Genomic DNA, 16,111 nt, shown 5'->3' on the forward strand with positions numbered 1-16,111 from the left:
TCTGGCTTCTGCTTTGAAAGAACCATCTTCACAGAGAGAAAAAGAAAGCATGGAAGAGGTTTTTCTCCCATTCTGATACTGGTGTAGCTTGGGAGGCTGGAAGGGCATCAGTAAGATGACTGGCATGGAGTTGTGTAGACAGATACAGTAAATGGTCTGGGTGACAGAATACAGTGTTCCTAGTTAACTCTACAAAATTTGGGACAAAATGATATTGATTTCTCTGGGCTCACTGTTACCTTCCATGTAAGCATGGAAGCCAGGCACTCTAACCAAAAGAGTGATATATTGATATAGCCACATTTAAATTGGAAACAGAAAGAGGACAACAGAATTTGCACAACCTTCCCTCAAAACACACTCTCTCCTCTTTTAGTAATAGCAACACAAAACTGATTATTACAGTGAGCAGCAGTATACTGGGTACTTTGTCCAGGTTAATTTTGGCTTCTGCTGCTCCTTGTAGGAGATCCTTTCACCGTTTATTAGCATTTACTGATAGATTAATTACAGCCAAGAGAAAGGACAAGTGGTACTCAGGAACCTATACTCTAGCTGTGCAGTGATCCAAGTGGATTCAAGTGTATGGAACTTTCGTCTTTTCCAAAACAGTAAATAACTCTGCTATTTCAATTTTTTTTTTTTTTTTTTTGCATTAACTGGATTCTGAGTCAGATCTTTCCACTGACAGAATGTTGTTCACCTCCACTAAGGTCCATTTTATCCATATCTTTGATCAGTCTGAAGCAGAAGAAAGACAGACCAAAACTAGGAAGACATTTGTACAAATCAAGATATACTTAAAGCATGTAAGATAACTTAAACAAATTTGCTTACCGGACCAATTCTCCTGGTTGTGTAGTTAATGGGCAATCCTCCCACATACAGCATTCCTACAACATCCAGTATATCAGCCTTCTTGGGGCTTACAGTCCCATTAGAAACACCATCTACTATGAGGTTTCCTTCTTGCTTCATTCGACTTACTTTTACCTAGAAAGACACAAAAATGCAATACAATTACAAATCTTTTTCTGACAACCAAGCACTTTCAGACTGTAACTAGTGTTACAGTCCAAAATATATAACAATACACAAGCAAGTAATAGGAGTGGTTACAGAAGTACCACAGCCGCAGCTATGGATAATATTTATAGAACAAAGCTCCTGAGCAAAGTTTTGTGCCAACATCTGACTGTGTTTTACTTGCATCTGGGTCAGGAGGCATCATGAAAATTATTTACTAGAATTACTGAAAAGACTTGAGATGCCTTTAAAATGCTTCATTGTTATGTTATAATAGGCACGGCACAGTATTTTTTTTCCTGGAATCAGACAGCAATTTTGAGTGCTGAGAATAGATAAGTACTTCAGAATAAATGCTGAATGTTATGGCACTGGTTGCAAATCTTTATAGCAGCACATATTTGCAGAAAATATTGAGTTTATGATTCCACTAGCTTGGACATGCCTCAGATCATAGTTCATGCTAGAGTAAATATAATCCCAACTATGTTCTGTTGGTATTATGGCTTCTGTTCAGACAAATGGACTGTGAATCACATGGAGGGTGTCCAGTTGCTGAAGAGTTGAGAAAATTCTAGGCCAATGTCTTCCTAAAAGTTTATATAGAAATCTTTACAACTCAGTATAATAATGATTCTGCATAAAAATGAATAAATGCAAAATGCATCATGCATGTTAGCAGATTCCTAAACAGTGTAGTAGTTGGCTCACCAGAATAGCAAAGAGAGACAGCATTTTTGGCTTTTCTTTAACATGGCTGCTTCTGCTCCAGTGTGGCAGCGTTATCTGTCATGCAGTGGGAATGACAACACTGCCAAGGATGCCTGAAGGTGAGGGTCTGAACTTGGTGTTTACAGGCAACTGTAAATTGGAGATGGATAACTATGCCTTGGGCAGAAGGATGATTAGGTGAGTGAGACAGGAACAGGGAACAGACATTCTTACAGAGGACCTAAACAGATAGCAGGATCGCAGCAGCACCAAGTGGCTTCTGTAGGACTGATGGAAATGTTTTTAACTTAAATCATTCCAAATGGAGAAAAGGATGACACCAAATGATTGTTTTAAGGAGAACCCCCTGCTTTATCAGAAACTAAGAATATGGCCTACTCCTAAAAGCATTTCCTTCCCTCCTTCTAAATTTTTTTTTTTGCTTTTTGGGAATTGTGACTTTGTCTCCATTCTCCACTACAGAAACAGGATCTGCAAAAACAGGCCCTCTCTTGTGGAGTGGCAAGCTGCATGCCCAAAGAGCACAATCTTCCATTAAGAAATATATGCTCCACTTAGTTCTCTTAGAATAAAGAGTAAATGGCTAAAGAAGCAAAAGTACCTCTTCTGTATGTACAGAGGGAGTAGCAGAATGGGGCCTTGGTCTGCTGCCAGTGCTTACAGGCATTATATGAAAAAGATAAATGATTAATACAATTTCATTTTTTCCCTTTCTGAAACACCTCGGTGTAGAGCAGTTGCTATAATAAAAAACTTCGTGATGAAAAACCTCATAAAAATAAAATTCCTGGAGAACAGAGTGGAAATGAGGCAATAAAGTGTAAGAGAAAGTGCAATTCTATTTTTTTCTCATTTGGGGATGAGATGTGGATGCTGAATTTCTAAATATCTGTACAAAATTCAGTGTAACTTATAGCATATAAATTCAACCCACAGTTACATATATACTTTGCTTCTCTGTCTTGAGTGGTGCCTTTCCACCATGTCACCTGATGAATATAATAATAATGTGTGTCTGTTGTCCTTGGCCCAGTAAATAATAAATTTCATGGCTGTGATAGCATTCCTTCTCTTAGCATCCAAATGCCACAGGCGTTGCATATAATCCTCCCTCATAAAGTCACAGAAGGTGATGCTAAATAAATCCATGAATATCATATTTATTCCCTACTGAATTAATAATCCAGGGAAGGTTTACTTACATGTTACTTTTTTTTTCCTTTGTTCTCAGCAATCTGCCTTATCAATGACATTATTAATGTAGAAACAACTGATTTTAATGATGTATTTCATCATCATGAGCTGATACTCACATGAGCCCTATTAAGCAGGAAGGAACATTTTCTGTAGTTCCTTACTATACATGGCACATATTTTAAATATGTTCAGAAATATGTGTTTCCTGAAGGATAAATTTCTTTGTACCAGTGCATCTGACAGAAATTTTTGCTAGATTGTTTTCTTTTTTCCCCAGAAAATACTAGCTGTAAAGTTTGGCTTGTGTGGACTACATTGCAAATATCTCAAAGCAAAACAAAGCTCACTCTTACCATTACAAATAATTTAGAATTAGACTATTATACCTGGTGCCACTGGCCATCATTTATTTTGTTGGTAATCATTGTGCTGGTGTTTCCACTTCCCAGATCATAACTGAAGTAAGGCAGACCATTCTTTATCTGAACTGTAGCAAAATCAGCATGGTTGATGCGGGCCATATAAAACAGCAAGCCAGAATCAGCTGTTGTTCGGACTTCAAATTCAATTGTAAGCCTAGGAATCAAACAAGCAGGAAACAGTAAAAAAGGAAAAGATATTTGGAGTCGGGTACTAGGCAAATCTGCTTTACCTTTTTGTGTTTTTTCTAAAAAAATTTTATACCACCAGTGGCCAATTTTACTTGTCCATTACAATTCAAGAAAAATAATCTGGTTATATGCAAATTACATTTCACACCTATCTGACCCCTGACATGTGAGCATTCGTTAGTTCCCTTGCTATGGACATACAAAACTACAGTCTTGGCATAGAATTTCAAGATGTAATTCTCAGCTGCAGTTGTAGCATCTAGAAAATCCCATCACTTGTAAAATTCCAGCAGCATTATCCATCATCCACACACATCCTCACAAAGAGGAGAGAGCTGTAGTGACAGCTGGCAAATGTTGAGTTTCTAATGAGTTGTATTGCCTGAAGACAGGTTGCAAAGCTTTTAAAGATGCAGACAGAAGAGTTCAAAATGTGGATATAAAATACTTATTCTGATTTCTCCCAAGAGAAAATGAGGCTGTGTCTCAGCAAACCTAATGACCCCTTGGACAGAATGTCAACCTAATGTTGAGAACCTCCTCTACAGAAAGAACCTTTGAAGAAATTATTTAGATGTTCTAATGCTAAAGTTGTACTGGCAACACATCACTAAACTTGCTCAAGCTGAGCTGCAAAGTCAGTAGCTGAAAGCAGCTGATAATATAAATGAAAAATCATTGCATGAAAATGATCAGTCCAGGATCATTCCTGGACTGTAATTTTTCTAAAATTACAGTATGTGGTACAGCATCTTTATAGGGATAAATAAGTGTGGGGCTAATGGATTTGGCAACTATAAGCAGCAAAACTGCTTAGTGGTGTGACATGGCACATTTCTTAATGACCATGTGCCTGCAGAGCAAAAAAAATAAAAACAGCTAACAAGTTCTATCTTCACAAATCCATTGAAAAAAGCTGCATTTTTATAAACAGTTCATGGAATTCCTTTGCATGCCAACAGTTATATGTACATAATGTTATACTTTGAGGTAACAATATATTTTTTCCTATTTACTAAGCAAGATTGATCTTAATTATTGGAGGAAAGGGGAAAAATTCCTTATTAAAAGAAGTTATCAAGTTACTGAACAAAACCACCTTCCTCTGAAAAAAATATCTTTGAAGTCAGTTGCACAACCCGATTCCATTACTCTGGTTTTTAGCAAATCAGTCTGGGGTCTGTGTGTGCCCAAACCTTTACAAACAAAGAGGTAAATTGTTTTTGTGAGAGCTCCTTAGGTGGGCATTTCACTGCCTAGATTTCATGCTTTAATGCTTTTTTAGGTTTGGTTAATGAAATTAATTAGTCATATGATCTTTTCAGATTATGACCACAGTTTTCAGAGGTACTTTTGAGAGAATTAGGAGGGGCATTTTATTTTGACACTATTCCATCATTACTCATTGCTGAAACAAACAACATACCTGTTTTTCACTTTGGTGTCATCAAATGCAACTGCAATGTGGCTGTTCCTTGAAAGACCAAACTGCTTGCCACCTTCTAAAATGGCTGGCTCTGTGTCAGCAGCACAGGAATCCTGCAAAATATACAGCAATCATGCAAACTTCATATTTTGTATCTGTCTCAGCTGTGCATATGCTGGGAGTCTCTCAAATGTGCAGGACTGAGAATGTTGTACCTAGTCTAGAGACTGGCCCTGCAATTTTCCAGTGGGCTGATGTCTCATCACACCAGCTAAAGTTATAAACCAGTCTGACAGGAACTTGGTGTAAAAGAGGTCATTAAGATAGCGGTAAAAGCAAATAAAAGTAATATATGAACATTGCTGCTTTCATGCTTTCACCAGTGGGCATTTACAAGAGTCTTAAGTGATTTCCAGGCAGTTCAGTGTCTCTTAGCTCACATAACTGAGTTTTACACAATAGGATGCCCTCTTACAGAAATGAAACAAGATTTAAGCTTTAAAGGGATGCTTTGTTGTCAGCTTGAAATCCAGTCACCTTAAAAATAATGAGTTAAAAGTAATTTCAGATCTTGCAGCTGTCAATGAGTCCTTCATTTTACTTCTTTATATTGTTTTACAACTGTATTCTTTGCTTAATGTGCTGTTGTTTCCCCTAGTGCTGTTGGAAGGCCCCCACAAACAATCAGGGAATCTGAATAACTGGTGGATAGATGTAACAGCTGTTGAAATCCCCCAGCTGTCTAACCTAGAGACATTATCCAGGTTGTAAAAAACGAAACCCCTCCCTGTAGCTCCACTTCCATTAATCATGAAGTAGTGCAACAATGCAAGGTAAAATATCTTCTGTCCACTATAATTTTCTCGTTTTAATTTCGCCAGGTCTTTTAATCTCCGGTCCTTAAAGCTCTTGTATAGGCGTGCCTGGGGCAATGTGAGACCATGGTAATTACCAGCTTCTACTCATGTCTGGCTTTTGCCTCCCACTGAGAGTATTGTGAGGAAACTACTCAAAGGATCTAACTCAACAAAATATTGAACAATACTGCTGGGAAAGAAACAAACTTTGATAGCTGCAAGCTCTGTTTTTAAGCACTGTGGCTGCTATCATTTTGGATTGGTGACAGTCTCTTACTTGAGCCCTGACTCAGCAGGGGCCTGCAAAGCACAAGGTGTAGTGCATTGCTGACATTGTTCTTTCTCGGAAACATTTTGAAAATGTTAGGAGTGACTTTAGCCCTGAGATTTCACCTGCAAAGAGGAAATTTATTTCCCTCTCTCACTCAGTTTTTCAGTAATATTTTTTGCTTTTATACATCAATAAGATCTTCACAACAGTATAGAACACCTCTAAAATATAGTTTTGCATAATAAATGCTCTAGTTTGAATATGACAGAGTAGAACACCATGCATTATGACAGGAACAATTGATACATCAATATGCAATGGGGGGGAAAAAACAGGGAAAATTCACCAGGACTAAACAGGGTTATGAATGTATAATGCCAGTCTTTCAGTGATCATCAAAAAGAAAAAAAAATAATATTCTCATAATGCAGGGTAAAATTCTGAATTATGTTAAGTTTTACAGGCTTATCTAGAAGTCTAACAAATAAGCTAATGAAAATACCATGCATATAATACCTTCAATTACATTTGAGCTTGCTAAAATTTAAAGATAGAAAATAACAACTGGTACTGGAAAGAATTGGAAAATACATACACACACCTTTTCTTTACACACTTCTACATTTTACATTGTAAAAGGATATATTCTGACAGTAAATTTAATCCTTGGCTGGTAAATGTTAGTAAAGGGTCTGACCCTGACACAAGCTGCTCCCCAGCACCAGCAAACACTGTAGGTTTTCTTCATTACAGCAGGGTGACTGTAAGAAAGGGCAAGGAGTATGGGAGAGTGTGCAATACACCATGATGGCCGGAATCATAACATACACCGATTGTTTACTAATAACTACTTATAATAGTAAGCATTCATTAGGAAAAGTCAGCAAAAGGAAAAAAAAAAAAACCAGCAGAGCATGTTTAAAAAACATCCATATTTTATTTACAAGCCTGTGTCCATTTTTGTTTTACCTAAGGACAGCCAGCTTTACAGCTTTCATCAGACTGTGCACTAAGCATGAGTCATAAGCCTGTATTAAAATATCTCAGCTTTGCTTTTTGAGTAAGGGCCTTAATGTGTCCTGGCTGCTTAATAATCTCCCACATTACATGAAAGACTGAACTCTTCAGCTGCACTTTACTTCAGTCTTGTAAGATGTCAGGGACATGACCAATAGGTCAAGATGTTCAGTGTGTATGGCAGTGGAAATGAAAACCAGAAAAGGCCACTGGTGGACTGTCACACACTCTCCATATTCTCATTTGCTGCATTAATAATTACAAAGAAAGCAATTAGTAGATAAAGCACTGAAGCAGTCCCCACAGTTCACTGGATACTGTTAATAACACAAGGCAGAAATGCATGGGTCAAAAGAGGGAGGTACCGTCATGGAGTCAAAGGCAGAAGAAAGGCTGGCGCTCTTTATTTCAGCGGCAAGCGGACCCTGAGGAGCAGGGAACAATGTGAGGCAGAAGCAGCAGTTACCCAGTGTTGAGGAACATTCTGGCATTCACAGCAAGCAGCAGCAGACTGGTGGCTGGTGTATTTTCCAGCTGTCCTACTCATGGATCTCGTCTTGCATTTAGTATGGGTAGGTTTTTTCCTCATTTGGGATTCAACTGCCCTCCCCTTTTACATGCAGATGGATATATGTAGATAAAAAAGGTCCTAAAAGTACTCAAATAGAGCATATCAGTTATTTAAGCCTCCTATGTGAAAATACATTTTTCTGTTGTACATTTTCCATATGCAGTCCTTCTACACTGAGATTATGTAAAATTTACTGTAGTATGATTACCACCTTATATGAGTGCCACCTCATTACCAGACTGTAGCTACTTTTTTGAACAGTCCCCTTAAAAATACTTTGAAGAACTCACTAATATAAATGTAACAGCTATCCAAAAGCTTGCGTTATTTAAAATATTTTCAAGTCTTCAGCATACTAAAACAGTTTCATTATTTCCAGGAGAGAAGTGGAGTAGTGGTGTTTTATTTAGAATTCCTGATTTAAATTGTCACTGATTTAAATTGTCACTGTGATATACAAAGCTCACCTAGTTGGAAAGGGGCTAGTTTCTGATATTAATGAGTAGATCTATTCCTCTCAATTTTGCTATTTTAATGGTGTTTATAGTCTTAAGAAGTGTGCACTTGCTCTTTCATGCTCTTCTGTGGTTTGTTTGTTTGATTTGTTTTTAAGGCTTGATCAAGGGATACTACGACTGCATTTGTCACAACAGTGAGCATTAAACTGGATAATTCTTTTTACCTTGTTGCCTGGTTCCTTATCTTTCTATAGAAGCCTTACTCTACTGCAAATTTGCTTTGAACTCCAAACAGAAAAGCTGCATGGGAGCCCTGGTGCTACAACTACTCCACCTTGTGGGAACGAGTCAAAACCACTGCCCTAGAGCTTGGAGAGCCCGGTGTTTGTAACTATGGGGCTTGGGGCACGGTAATAACTGAGATACAGCTTGCCTACCTTGAACCCAAGGCTCTCATTTCCATGCATGTGAGGCGGAGATTTCAGTAATACGTGATATGTCCTTTTAGCTAAGCTGTGCCATATATACTGGCCAACAAAGATGGTCATGTATCTCAAATAGAATTTGGGTCTTCTTGAAACTATTTCATTACTATTGAAGTGTAAATTCCAAGAATGCAAATAGGTTTCTAACTGGGGAATGTGCAGACTTTTCACACATTTTGAAACCTCACTCATACTAAACTATAGACTGCATAAACCTGTCAGTTATATTCAGGTCTAAGAAAATACAAATAATTTTCCCCTCAAAGATATCTTCTGGTGTATGTATTAATCATTTTAATATTCGTATGTGTAAACCTGTGTTTGTGAACAGTAAAATATTTCGTCAGCTTATAAAACTACTACACTTGTAAGAGAAGGAGTTTCTTCCTTAACTTTTGTTGTACAAGACTGCTTGCCACTATCTCACTGTTTATTTCTGGTAACAACAGTTTAGCTCAATTTAGCAGTGACTGGGGTTTCATTTTGTAATTCTCCTGACTGAACTTATAAAACAGCAGTGGAGTAATTGCTATATCGAATAGGCCTCCTGGTTTATCTCTTTTTTCATCACATCACGTGACATGACTGTTATGTGCATCAGAGACCAGCACAAGAAATATCATAATGAAATGGATTTCCTGTGGGAAAGTTTCCCTTCCAACCCCAAGCAAATATTGCTTGGTTTACACCCTGAAGTGTAAGGGTTTATAGCTAAGCATGCAAGCCAAATATATTTCTAAAGCTATATCATTCTTTAAATTACTGTTGTGATAATTCAAGCAAATGATATCAACTAGTTTTCCATTATCCACAGGTTTTACTGACCTGCAACAAGATGTTCCATTTACAGTATCATGCTAAATTGTCACTATTTTTGTGGCAAAATTCTTCATTATTCTTCATGAATAGCCTTTCAATTTTGCCTGGAAAAAAACTTTTCAAACTCTACCTGACCAAAGTGATTTAAACTTACAAGTGCTGACGATAGAGATGGTGTTGCAGGAGGAGAAGCAGGAGGGACTCTTGGCCCTTCTTTCTCCCCATTAGTGTCTGTTTCAGGCTGGACCAGAACTGTTGCACGAGTTGGTTTGTCTTCATCCTCAGCTGGCCTAACTTCTGGTTCTAGTGTGGGACACCGACCAATATCTGCGTTTTCAAAGGACACAGGTTGAGCAAAGTCCATGGGGCTGAGAACACACAAAAAGAGTGATGTCTGTTATTAGTTTTCCTGCCTTTTTACCACCCATTTATAAAAAACAATTATATGCTGCAGAGTAATTTCACTTCACAGGACACAAAAGCCACCCTGTACAGGTAGGTACAGGTACAGAAGCAAGACACTTGAACTAGAGGTGACAGTGACCATTGGCTTTTCTTCCTATGGTCTGTGCAGAGAGACAGGCATCATCTTTGGCAAACTTTACAGGTCTACATATTTTCAATGGTATTATAGAGAAGTCATTTACTCTGGTGTGGAGTGATAAAATCCTAATTTAGGTATGTCAGATATGTGAAAGAAAGATTTACATGGAAACTTTCTATAGAGGTTTGATTTTATTTGCCATTGCTTTTCCTTTTACTCAAATGCTCCTTGCAGATTACTGCACTTTCCACAAAGTAAATTGATTCCCCATAGTGGTTCTCAGAATTTTGACTTATCTTGGAAGTCATCCATACCTAAAGAGTTATAGTTCACCATAAGTACCTATTGCTGATGCATATCTTACTGCAGCATTACCGCTGAATTTCTCTGATTTCATTGATAAACAGAGAGTGTTGGCTTGTCCGTAAAACAGCTCATTAATAGCATAGCCTATGGAGCATATACTGTAGACAAAAGAAAGGAATGGCATATAAAGAAAACAGATCATATTCTAGGATTTGCTGCTAGTATGATTAGCTGCAACAATAAACTCTCTTCTGGCAACCAAGGCAGTTTAACCAGATCTCATTAAGTGGATGTTTGTTGGCATCATTGAGACTTACGTGGCATTAATGACAAGATTCCATATACAGCCCTCAAATGGTGGTATGTTTCTGAGAGGGGAAATCTGAAACGGAGAAGATGTACCCCCCACAAAGAGTTTCTTAACAGAGATGGGCTGGTCTGATGGCAACCTCTGAGTCTGGACTTTGTCTTCATCGACTTGAACACTGAACATTCTGTGGAAAAGATTTGAAAGCAAAGAAATATATATTTTACGCTGGTTATTGCTTGTATTGAAATCACCCCCTTTCAAGTCCTGTTTACTCCCACACCAGCTGTAACAATGAGCAATTCAAATTATGTAATTGGCAGCTCACATTAAATGCATATTAACCACTAGAAGGGTTTCAGCTGCTGCTGTGCTTCCTTGGTAGTTGTTTGACATAGCCTGGCAAAACTGTGCTGTGGAGGGGTGATAATGTCAGACACTGGCTGCATAGGAAGAAGTGGTTTGTGGTGTGGCAATACAGACACAGTAAGGGCTGAGCTGGCTGGACTGTAGTGGTAGATATAATCATCTAGAGCTCAGCAGGATGGGAACAGCACAGGGTCACATTTTGTTTGGACTCCCTATTTCCTTATTATCTTCTTGCTGGGGCACAACCAGACTGCTCTGACTGCAGGATCAATAGCAGACATAGAGTACACTTTTTAAAGATCTCACAGCTTCTTCTGGGGGAGGTGGCGGAGGAGGAAAACTGCTGATTGTTCACAGTGTACCAATACAGGAGCTATAATTCATTCCAGTGGGTATTTCACATGGTACAAGCAAAAGACAAAGCAGTCCCATGTTTACTGTTAATGCTGAAGAGAAGAAGGTAGGAGCTTCTGCAGCACCACTGGCTGACTAATCAGTCTCTGACAAATAAATTCCCTCTTGTCAACTGCAAAATTAGATTGAACTCTGATATTCTTTCTTAACTATAATTACAAATGCAAGCAACTGAATATTGAAAATGCTTATTGAAAAGAGACCTGTTTCCAAAACCAAAATGCTTGGCTTTGTTATTTACACACATCCTAGACAAAAATGGACAGTGACTTAAGCACTGGCATTTTGTAAGTGCTGTACTATGTATAAATTGTCCAATTTCCTCATAGTTTTGGATGAATTAATTTGGTTTGGTAAGCTACAGAGTAAAAATATTAATTTTTCAAAGGGTTAGAGAAAGCAGTTATTAAAAGACTTATCTTTCAGGACAATCCCTGTATCTCCCAGTCCCTTCAGTAGTGGAATCAGAAGGAGAGAAATTTCTCTGGAGGCAGTTCAGAGAAAAAGACTAATTTAGGTTCCATGAAGTGTCTCAGAGAGGACATTTCCCTTCTCTGCCTTCAGAAGAAGTGTAGTGAAGTCAGATTTTCAAGATTCAAGTTATCCTTTTTGCTGTATCTTAGTCATGGCTAATCAGTGTATACATTTTGGGTCCAAGCAGAAGCCTGCAATGAGGTTAAATAGTCTTCAACAATATCATTTTTCATAATTATATGGACAATTATCTCTGGAGAGTTTTCACAGGGTGTTCCTCACATTTAAAAAACATAAAGCTTGAGTTCATGATGAGAAGAGGAAGGGTTAATCTTAATTTATGTCTTTTCATATCTGTTTCAGTCTACAGGAACTTCAGAGTTCAGGCATTTGTTTTGTAATAAAGCTACTTTGAAAACACAAGAGGTTTCATCTGAACAAGCACCATCACTGGATGGCAGTGTACAGCAATTTTGCCTTGATATACTCCCACATGTACCCTCATAAGGTCAAGCTAACTGGATAAAATAATTTACTTTGTTGTTTAGATCTTTTTATTATCATCTGCATATTTGTGTTCTGTCACAGTGACACAAAATGTATCACAAAGTGCAGTCATTAATTTCCAAAAAAACCTTTTTTCCCAAAGCATTTACAGTATGACTTTGACCTAGTCATCGAAGTAGAGGAGTCTTATTGACTGTAGGCATTATTTGTGAGAGGCTTTTTAGCAATAGAATAGAAATTCAGTCAGAAAACTATACAGAAAGGAAAGCAAATTACAGAGAGGACAGAAGGGCACCTGGGGACTAGACAGGAATGGCTGGTCAAGAAGGCTGCATTGTTGTGGGGTAAGAGGGTGAAGTGGATAAGTGCCTTTTGTAACATGCTGGATGTCACATCTTCTTTATGATTTTTTTTAACAACACAGAACATTGTGCATAGTGCACTAATCCAACAAATGTCTGTATAGAATGTACAGAATTGTATGTTCAAATGTCCATAATAAAGTCTGCTTGGAACAAGGGCTATTCCAGGCCATAAATATTATTGGCTGCCTGAGTCCTACACACTACAGTAGTATTGTTTTTAATCACTTTCTGAATGGTGAAGTGCAATAAGAAAGTTTTAAAATGTCTGAGAAAGGGCAAAGGAATTCAAGTGAAATTCAGTGTAAAACAACATGGTCTGAGAAGGTCTGTGATGGCTTTTCCAATAAGAAAAGTGGGACTGTGTTTTCACTGTTTTGCTACATTTAGCTGGGCACCACTGTGTCCAGCATATGGACAAAAAGGCTACAGGCTGCTGTGCTGCTGCAGTTTGAACCCTTTGAAAATGGTATTTTTCTATATGTCCTGAAAAGGAGATTTATTGCACCCTGACAGAATTTCTCACCCACAGTTGTTTTATAAAATATATTTGCAAAGAATCAGAAGGTTAAAGACGCCATTCCAAGCAAACACAAGTCTGGAGAAACAGGCTGGTAGCCTACAAAAGCATGTAAACCCAGCTCTTCAGAACAATAATGACCGTCAAACTTCTTTGGAAGAATTTCTGGATAATGATCGAATGAAGCTAATTTTTTTTTTTCTCAGAAGAAGCATTTACATGGATTGACAAAGCCCTTAACACATTTGCTTTGTTGAATTAGCTGTGCTGTGTGGTCTGTAGCACTTGTAGGTATCTGTTACCCTCTAGCTCGCTCTATCCGGATGGAATGTGCTCTGCTGTCATGGAACTCGCCAGCCTCGGGTCTGACGGTGATTCTGTGGGGATCCCGGATCCCAGTGGAGACGTGCACTTCCAGCCGACCTCTGTTCAGGAACACAGCATAGTAGGCCTGCAAGGCACATGTTGGAATGAGTTACATTTGGAAAGAAATTATTTCACTTGGTTTTGCATTTTTATTGTCTTACACTGGCTGTTAATGTGCTCACCATAGACAAGACACTGCTGTTTCAGTCCTGCTGCTGCTGCTGTGCTCAGAGTCCAGCATTTTATAATGAGGAAAGGGTAAAATGAGGACATGATGGAAAATGACAACAGAAGATTTAACTCTCTATCTATTTTCAGGGAAGGATGGAGACTTCTAACCTACAATGCTTCTGACTTTTGTTGTTAAAAGACCTGCTCTTAAATGCATCAAGCCCTGAAGTGCATTCATCTCAGCTTGAGTTCTGGGTTTGGAGGCATGCAAATCACACCAGTATCATATTGTGGTAGATTTCAGGATCTAAACTCCAGTTAGTATAGCAATAAATGGTCATGTTCACCTCTGTGACCTGAAGAGCTGGGAAATGATGAAGGAGCCCCTAACCTGAAGAAAATGTCATCCAGGTGAGCCATTACAATGTGTTGTCCCTGGAGTGTGTTACTCTAGGTCACCAAGAGCTCTCTTCCAAAATAGCCAGAAAGGAGAATAATGAAATATCACTTCCCAGAAGTCCTGAACAAAGAATGCAACAACACAATCTGTTTGTTGCTTTTGTAGTGTGCCTGTCTGTCAGGATTTTAATCAAGATTTAATCAAGAGTTGAATAATTTCTAACAATTTCTAGTAATCACACTTTTACCAGTCACTCAGACACTCTGGACTAATACAACACATTTGTACTTTATGATACAGAAGATGAGGCCAGAGCACTCAAGTGTTAAATTTCACATTGGTGATGCCAAAGTAGTGGCTTATCTTCACTGTGTTCCCCAGCTTTTTTTTTTTTTTTTTTTTTTTTTGGTCTCAGGGAAATTAGAATGATAGTCATTTATGTTTCTATGAACAGAACTGAGAGAGTTTCCAAGTAGTCCTCAAAATGAGTGAAGAACAGTATTTTCTAATATTTGGGTTTGGTTAAAAAAATAAACATGGAATATAATAGAAAACCAAATCTGCTGCTTAGCAACAAGCAATAGATACATGACTATAAATCTGTAAGAGAAACAATTTCTCTAAGACAAAAAACCAAATTCTGAGCTTCTATTAGATTCTTCATCAGGTAAAGGATGACACTAGAAATAATTTATTCCAAATACCTGAATTTTAACTTAAGCATAAGCATCTGACTGTCTTGAAACAAACTGTGTCAGTTCAGTAGAATTGTAGGGTTCTTTTTAATCTTTTGCCAGGTTCCTCTTACCTGTCCTGTCTGCCTGCGCTTTCTCTTCAGAGGAGCAGCTTTCCTTGCAGAGTGCCTGCGCTTTCTCCTGGGGGGGACAATTGTGCCACTTGTGCCAAACAAAATGATCCCAGACTCATTCCTGGTGCTAAAGGAGAGATTGATTTCTGTGCCCACGTCAAAGGAGACCGGCTGCAGTTCCACAAAACCTGGCTTGGAGAAGCTGACTGTATGAATATTCTGTAGGAAAGAGAGGACAGGAAAGAGCATTAGTAGAATTAAAAGGAATATTATGAATGCACAGGAAGATTTCTGAACTAAAATAATAAACTATGTAAATTTAAATGGTGTGGAAATATGGAAAGTAATAAACATTAGCAATTTACTCCTCAAAGTCCTCTGCAAATACTAGTTTATCTTTTTACATCTGGCATCATTACTGTATTTGTAGAATCCTGCCTTACAGGAAGGCAAAGTTCCAGTTCTATATCGATATATCCTCTTGGATTTAAAATAGCTGCTCAGGGTTGTTTTTATGTGTTTTCCATTGAGTTAATACAGTTGGAGTTTGCTTTGAAATCTATACAACAGGTAATAAAACACATTATGAATGTAAACTAGATTCTATTATTTGTCTGATGAGCTGAGAAAATACTTTTCATTAATCTTCATTACTTCACTAAGCACCACTGCTTTCTTGGTTACTCAGAGTCATAAACAATGCACATGTTGCATGTGGCCCAACTCTTTGGACATTGGTAGCCATTAACACAATTTAAAGAGTAGAATATGTCATCAAATAATAAGTCAGTGTATACTCCCAAAGATTTTCTGTCATCACTGCCAACTCATGTATTCTTCCAGATGTGAAAGACCAATCTATAGAAACAGTGACTTTTTATAAAGTAGCTCACCATTTTTTCAGTACAGCAGAACTATTTCGAGGTCTAGAGACAAAAAATTATGTCAGATAAAATCATTGCTGTTGGTACGCACCTTTCTCTGAAATCTGAGGACATCTAAATGATTGAAAACGTATCCTCTCTTTATCCTTTACTTTTGCTTCACTTCTTTTTAATTTTCCTATGTCTTGTTTTGTGCAATCAGAATATTT

At 37.9% G+C, this 16,111-nt stretch overlaps 1 protein-coding gene across 2 annotated transcripts in view; it reads right to left on the bottom strand.

Annotated features, from left to right (window-relative positions):
- The window catches only part of LAMA2 (laminin subunit alpha 2), a 335,231-nt gene that overhangs the window by 6,901 nt on the left and 312,219 nt on the right, over positions 1–16,111 (bottom strand). For both annotated transcript variants that reach the window (XM_077782208.1, XM_077782207.1), the window contains 7 exons: positions 15,019–15,237; positions 13,576–13,724; positions 10,638–10,814; positions 9,625–9,838; positions 4,993–5,105; positions 3,342–3,531; positions 838–993 (listed from right to left, as the gene is read on the bottom strand). In XM_077782208.1, the coding sequence (XP_077638334.1) occupies positions 838–993; positions 3,342–3,531; positions 4,993–5,105; positions 9,625–9,838; positions 10,638–10,814; positions 13,576–13,724; positions 15,019–15,237 (1,218 nt within the window). The remainder of the gene's footprint in view (positions 1–837; positions 994–3,341; positions 3,532–4,992; positions 5,106–9,624; positions 9,839–10,637; positions 10,815–13,575; positions 13,725–15,018; positions 15,238–16,111) is intronic.

This window comes from Lonchura striata, chromosome 3 (genome assembly GCF_046129695.1).
Source record: "Lonchura striata isolate bLonStr1 chromosome 3, bLonStr1.mat, whole genome shotgun sequence".
Taxonomy (NCBI): Eukaryota; Metazoa; Chordata; class Aves; order Passeriformes; family Estrildidae; genus Lonchura; species Lonchura striata.